Below are 7,517 nucleotides of genomic sequence, written 5' to 3'. Positions count from 1 at the left end.
AGAGATGTCATCAAGTACCTGGGCTAATTGGATCATCTAACTTCTCAATTCTCTTGCAATTTTTTAATGCAATAGAAGCATTATTTTCTTGAGACTTTAGCATAACAACACCAGGGCAATCGAGCAACTTAACATTTTTGTCCAAATGAACCTCTTGCATAGACCTAGTTAACCCAGGAGTAGCACCAACATTGACAACATGGCATCTCTTCAAACTATTGATAAGACTACTCTTACCAACATTGGGCAATCCAACCAAACCAACAGTGATTGACTTCTTGATCTGAGAAACAAAGTCAAAATAATGAAGGAAAAATAGATAAGCAACACAAATTACAAAAGACTAGAAGCAAAACTACAAGAATTGGGGACTGATAAAAATAATCAATCAAATGCAGAATCCCCACTGAATAGCAATAACATCACTCACATGAAGAGGCACAACATAGCATATTCTTCCAAATTATAAGCTTTTAAAATTGTTACGCTACATCATCAGACCCAGGTATAATATAAAAAATGTTATGGAATATGTTATACCCAAACATGAAAGTATCATATTTATACATCATGAAGAAACAAACAAACAGAAGAAATGATGTAATACAAATATGTGATTTAAAACAGATTGAAGAGCATCAACACTACAAATAGATAACTTCAAGAAAAAATTTGATTTGAGATTGATATTTCTTTTGATCTTTTATACAGCAGAAATTACATAACATAAACATAAAAACAAAAATTATTATATTAGTATATCTTGTATAATTGAGGGTTAGTAATAAAGAAAATAGAAACATGGATGTAAAAGTAAAGTTGATTACACAAAAGAAGGTATCAGCAAATGAAAATAAATAAAAAATCAGGTTTCTAAGAGCTGATAGGAAGCTCCAAATAGTGTCGATATCATCCAAGAAGCATGAATCATATGATTAGGGTTTTACTAATAAGTTATTGCTAGTTCTATCAAAAAAAAACATATGATTAGTAATACATCTTAGAAATGATGACCCGGATCTGCCATTTTTTCACTTTCTCCACCAGAAGAGAAAAATAGACATCTACTAAGATTTCTTCAAACTGAACAAAATACCATTGAGGAAAGAAAAAATAAACTTCAACGAAGGTATCAAACCCTCACTGTGATTTTACAGTTATTATTACTTAGTCACAATCACAAAAGTGAACTGTAATTAGACCATCTTTAGAAAAACACCAACAAAAACAGCATGATCTATAAGTAAATAAAAATTTATCTCAAATTAAATTATATGTCAACACAGATAAGTTGATAAATAAATATGAACATATAAAAAATAAAGGGAAAAGGCAAGAAAAGCTTAGAACATTGAACATAAAAATGATCTTTTGTTACCTCATAACTTCTTGAATAATTCTTCAATAATTTGAGCAGAGTATCAGCTCCAAGACAATCACTTAATTGCAAAATATTACTTGGTTTGACTTTTTTAGTAGATTTCCACCCTAAGTTTGATTTTTGTTGTTGTGTACTACACTTGAAGGCCACAGTAGGTAATTCTTCTCGAAGATACTTGAGCCACTTCTCAACAGCCTCACGAGGGACAAGATCTGAATAAGAAAAGCACATATGATTAGTCGGTGTCAAAAAAATATTCCTAAAACGAGATGGGAAAAAAAGGTGATCATGAAAGTTACCAATTTTATTCAAAAGCAATACAATATGTTTCTCAGGCCCTGATTTCATGACCATTTTTTCTATGTCAACACAACGGGTACCCAAGGGATCTCGGGCATCAAGGACTTCCAGTATGACATCAGAGGCGTCAATAACCTTTACCAAATCCTTGTAAAAAGCCTTATCAGAACTATCAACTGGAAAAGGAAAAAAAAGACATTAAAACACAATGAATATTAGAAAAAAGCAATGAAGTAGTGCAAAATTATTCGACCTGAATAAAATTTGCTAGCAAATGTAAAACAAAAAATACCTTTCGTCTTTGCAGCAGTGGTAACATTGTTACTATTTTCTACAGAAGCTTTATCAACTGAATTGGAGTTATCATCATCAAGTGGCAAACCCAACTTCCTTTTACGAGCCTGAAACAAGAGTTAAGCATGACAGTTTCAAATTAAAGAAAAATGGAAATCATGCAATGCACACAAAACTAGAAAATATTTCTAAATGCTGGAAAGCCTTAAATGTCAGACATACTAACACATAAATACTCCTACATCTTTGAATACACTGAATTATCAAAAGAATAGTTTTTATCTTGTATATCTAAATCTAAATATTCTAATTATAATTATCAACAAATACAAATCCAATAGTTCTAGTACTTTATTAAGTTAATCAAATATCTTCACCAGCAACACAAAATCTTGTTATGTATGATTGAAAGAGAACAACTGAAGGATGGCACAAATGCATACACACATCAAGGCCTAAGCCCTAATGTAGTAATTAAATCTTAAGATTCATAAAATTCATCCTCATAAAGTATACTTCAAATAAAGAACTGAAGCTATCCATCTCAAAATTCATTATTCACCATGAAATTCAATTTCCCATTATTTAAGTATTTTTTACTTACACAACCATAAAAAAGTAAAATAAATCTTACTGTTTCTTCCTTTCAAAAAAGACATATTTGTTTATACTAATAGTCTTTCTTCAACTAGAGAACTGAAGATACCCATCTCACAATTTAACCATTAAATTGAACTCCACATTAATTATTTTTTCAATTTTAACTTTTCAAAAACCATGACAAAACACAAAAAATCCTATTGTTTCATCTTTTTAGGGCTTTAATCCTCCAGTTCACAGAGGAATGAGAACTAGTAAACCAAAGTTCATACGCAAGTACGTAAAGGTTGCCCAAGAAGTGTTTGAGCTAGAATTCGAACTCGGATTTTCCGAAACAATTAGTTCTTAAGTAAAGAACATTAACCACTTAAGTTCAATCAATTGGTGTTCGTTCCATCCTTTTAAAAAATACATACAAACAAATACAAATAAATAATAATAATAATAATAATAATAATAACAACAACAATACCCTTTCTTTGCGATCAGCTTTCTTTTGTTCCAATTCCTGAACAGCACGTTCCCTTCTCGCTTCAAGTGCTTTGAGTTCCTGTTCCTTGAAAGGCCAATCATTTGGAATACCAGGATCCTTCTCAACCTTCTTCTTACCACTCAACAGTAACTTTTTGGCTTCTTTGGTTTTCTTTCTATTGTGCTCCTTCACCTTCCTTATGATTTTGTATTTCTTCCTCAATGGAACCCTCTTACTCTTACTCTCTGCAAATCAAATCAAATAATAATTAGAATAATAGTTTGGTTACAAATACAATAGAAGAGATGATGAAAACGATTTACTCACTCTTGCTCTTCTTCACCATTTTGAAGATAAGGCGGTTGTGGAAGGAGGAATGAGTTTTTGGTTGCTACTGCCGCAACGCAACAGAGGTTAGGGTTTAACGATGGAGGCTTATAAATAGGAGTTGTTAAATATTAGTAGTGAAAGAAAGAAAAAATAAAGGTTCGACCAATGTTTTATAATCCGGTCGGTTGAACCGGTTTAAAACTTATGGTCTAAAAGAACCGGATAAAAGCTGTTTGAACCGGTATCATAGAACCGTCTGGTCCAGATATACCTATTTTAAAATGATTTTAAGGTTTTAATGTTTAAAAACTTGGTAAATCATAGTATATTGTTTCTTTGGTCATGATTAAGTTAAAATTTAAACTAATTTTTGAACCATTAAAATAGTTTTCGAAATATACAATATATTACCATTATAATGTTATATTATATTAAACTAATTTATATTTTAATAATTTAAATTTTTTACTAAATCATAAATTAAAATGACATCATCGTATATTTTCATAGATTAAATTTGTAGTTTATCCTATATTGAGGCCTTAATTTCTTGAAATTAAAATTAAAATAGGAGATCATACCTCATTCCTTTTATGTTTTATCACATTTTCATAGGATCATATAAGGAACTAATTTTATTTTTCAATACTAATCATGGAAATGATGCATCCATACATTCTACTACTTATTTTACTTTTTAAAAAAATTGGGGAGCGTCGTCCATCAGGGGGGTGCGGCTCTTTTTTTTTTTATGTTATTAATAAAAAATTAAAATTTAATAAATAATAATAAAAACATTGATCATTGATTATAATTAGTAATAAAATACTTAAATATTATATATTAGGTAGAGAAGATAATAACATTTGAATAATGTTTATTACTTTTTGTATGATTAATATTATTAATTATTAATTTTGTTAGATAGATTACTTGAATTACAACCTCTTAATCACTATAATCTATATATTACTTCACCCAATCATCTTATGACTCCTACAATATTTTTTATTATGTTAGGGTGTCGAACATAGTTTTTATTTTTTTTGATATTTTATCTCAAACATCTATTTAAGTTTTAATGTGATTACTATTTATAAAGACTTTTCTTTTTCAAAAATTTGAGATAACTATAGATAAAAAAAAAATGAGACATAAACACATTTAATATAAAGAAAAACATTTAACTAATTTTAATGCTTATGAGTTATAGTTAAAAAATGTAAGATAACCATTAATAAAAAAAAGAAACTACAAATTAAAAAAATGAAAAAGAATATCATAATTAAAATTAACGTTAGAGATAAAGTTTCATCACAATACAAATTATATATAGTATCATATCATAGTAAAAAACATTATTCGAATTTTATTTTCCATTTGTCTAACATCTATAACTTTTATATATTTTGTTATTAATTATAATCAATTAAATAGTATTATTAATAAATAGTTAACTTTTTATTATTTTCAATTAAATAACATTCAAAAATAAAAAAGGAGGGTGGGAGATCGCACTTCATAGAATCATCCCCAAATTTTATTTTAGTTTTAAAGTAAGTACATGGTCGCGTTCTCATAATACCATCGAATATTAAAAAATAAAATCGGTTCTTTCATATAATTATATTTTAAAAATATAATATAATGAGTATTTAAAAAGTAGGATATGTTAGTATATTTTTTAAAGTGGAATATTTAAAAAAAAAATCAAAAAAGAGTAAAAATATTTTTTATGAAATAAAATTTTACATTTTACTCTACACACATTCACCAAAACAAAACTATTACCCTTTGAAGCATGAATGCATTTAAAATCGTCAAGTATTCTTATTGGGGTATTTATCCAGTATTCTCATTCACACATTTTTCAAATTTATGCTCTATGAGGAATATGTCAATCCTCTGGTTCCAGGCTAAAGGGGCTTGCTTCAGGCCATATAAAGCTTTTTTCAGTTTGTACACATGATCTTCTTTGCCTGTTTTCACATATCATGGCAGTTGTTTTACATATACTTCTTCTTCTAGTGAACCATTAAGGAATGTTGATTTGACATTCATTTGATGCATGGACCATCATTTCTAGCTAGTCGTTGATACTATCATCCTCACTATTTCAATTCTAGCTACTGGGGCAAACACTTCATCATAATCCAGTCCATGTCTCTGCAAGAATCCTTTTGGTACAAGTCTGACCTTGTACGTGGCAATCTGTCCATCAGGCTTCAATTTTATTTTATAGACTCATTTCACATTAATTGTTCTCTTGTTTACTGACAGAGTCATCAACACTCATGTTTGGTTCTTCTCTATTTCTTTGAGCTCTTCCTCCATTGCTAATCTCCATTTAGGATCAATCAAGGCATCTTCATCACTCACTGGTTCTGATTCAACCAGCAAAACAAAATGAATTAATTCTCCATCTACATTAATGGTTGAGTCGGATGTCACTTCATATGGCTGCAATCTAACTGAAGGTTGTCTGGCTCTTTCAAACCTTCTCACAAAACTCAAGAGCTGGCTGACTTATTGTTCTTGTTGGTTGGCCCTCATCTAGTTCCACTACTACTGCCCTGTTGGCTTGTTGCACTGCTCAAGTTTGCTTTATTCATTTTCTAGTCCCATCCTCTTTATTTATCCACCAATATGTCTCTGCTTATCACCACCATGTTCTTGTTTGGATCATATAGCTTGTAAGCCACATTTGCATCATAACCCAACAACACCATTTGTTCAACCCTATCATCAAGTTTCCTCATGTTTTTAGCTGGCACATGTCTGAAGCACAATGAGCCAAACACTCTCAGATGATTCACAATTGGCTTTCTTCCAGTCTAAGCTTATGCAGGTGTCCTAGTGCCTAGTCTCTTGGTTGGACACATATTCAAAATGTACACTATAGTTGATACTGCTTCTCCCTAGAATTTGTGAGGCACTTTCTTCCCTTTTCAGCATGCTTCTTGCCATGTTGATAATGAAGTAACAATGTCAATTTACAAGAAATGGGGGGTTTGAATTGTAAATGCACCTTTTAAAAATTCCTGTTAAAATCTTAAGAAAATAACTCAAGATTGACTTTGGTTGTGAAAACAGAAAACGGAGAACGTTCTTGGTTTTAACCAGAAAATGGAGAACGTTCTTGGTTAGTTAAAATTAGTAATTCAATTTATGTAATTAACTTGATAATCAATCAAACTGAGAGTAAATAGATAAGGGAAGAAATACCACACAACGATATATCCTGGTTCACCCAACTCGAGTTACGTCCAGTCATCACAACCGTGAGATTTTCCACTAAGTGTTTAAAATAAAGAACCTGTTTTAATCTCTATTACTTTCCACCCAGAAAGCAACAACAACACCTATCTAACTTTGATAGGATTCAATGCAATCTAAACAAACTATAAAGAAACTCTTACAGTTTGAGTTTTTACAATAAGATTGATTTTGACAGAATCTAAGATATCTCAACTCTTGTTTGAGATTCGATTCTTAACAAAGAAATCAGTAACAATATCACAGTGAGATAGAATTGATCAGAACTGATTGCTTTTTGTGAAAATGAGAATTTCAAGTATGTGAATGTGAATGATTTATGAGAGTTTGCCTTCTATTTATAGGCATTAGAGGCCTTTAATGAAGATCAAAAGAGCTGTTGGAGAGGCTCTGCTTTTTGACTGAAACATTATTTCAGAATAAAAATAATCCTTCTTTGAAATAGCTTTTTGACTTTATTGGTTCAACATTTAAAGCAGTTATGTCCTTTTTTAGAAAGTACTCTTGACGTTTCTTCATTGATCTTGGATGGTACATTCTCTGTCTTGAGTGTAGCTAGAGAGGTTTGGAGAGGAATTACAGGCTATTTCAGAGGAGATGCAGTGTTGTTGTTATTGTGCAGAAAATGGAGAATGATTAACGTTCTTGGTTTGTCAGTTTGAACTTTCTTGAGCTTCAATAATCATTCTAAAGTTCCCGTTTTAATCATTCTGGATTTCATTTGCAATTGTCTTGTCATATGTCAAGATTGATCGAACTTTCTTGACATTTGATTTTTGGAGTTTGCAAACTGTCATGACTTTTGTCTGTCTTTGAGTCCTTTTATTTTTGAGATCAAATAGCCTTTTTGAGCTTGGATGAATC

General features: G+C 30.5%; 1 protein-coding gene across 1 annotated transcript in view; it reads right to left on the bottom strand.

Moving 5' to 3' along the window:
- LOC101490797 (guanine nucleotide-binding protein-like NSN1) overlaps positions 1-3,521 on the bottom strand; it is a 5,972-nt gene extending 2,451 nt beyond the window's left edge. The window contains exons 1-6 of the mRNA XM_027330692.2: positions 3,375-3,521; positions 3,048-3,292; positions 1,974-2,082; positions 1,681-1,857; positions 1,379-1,593; positions 19-283 (exon numbers count right to left, since the gene is read on the bottom strand). Coding sequence (XP_027186493.1) covers positions 19-283; positions 1,379-1,593; positions 1,681-1,857; positions 1,974-2,082; positions 3,048-3,292; positions 3,375-3,393 — 1,030 coding nt within the window. The 5' untranslated portion in view covers positions 3,394-3,521. The remainder of the gene's footprint in view (positions 1-18; positions 284-1,378; positions 1,594-1,680; positions 1,858-1,973; positions 2,083-3,047; positions 3,293-3,374) is intronic.
- Positions 3,522-7,517: the final 3,996 nt, after the last annotated feature.

This window comes from Cicer arietinum, chromosome 4 (genome assembly GCF_000331145.2).
Source record: "Cicer arietinum cultivar CDC Frontier isolate Library 1 chromosome 4, Cicar.CDCFrontier_v2.0, whole genome shotgun sequence".
NCBI classification, from domain to species: domain Eukaryota; kingdom Viridiplantae; phylum Streptophyta; class Magnoliopsida; order Fabales; family Fabaceae; genus Cicer; species Cicer arietinum.
Note: the sequence above shows the minus strand (reverse complement) of the source record. Positions and strands in the feature narration are given on the sequence as shown.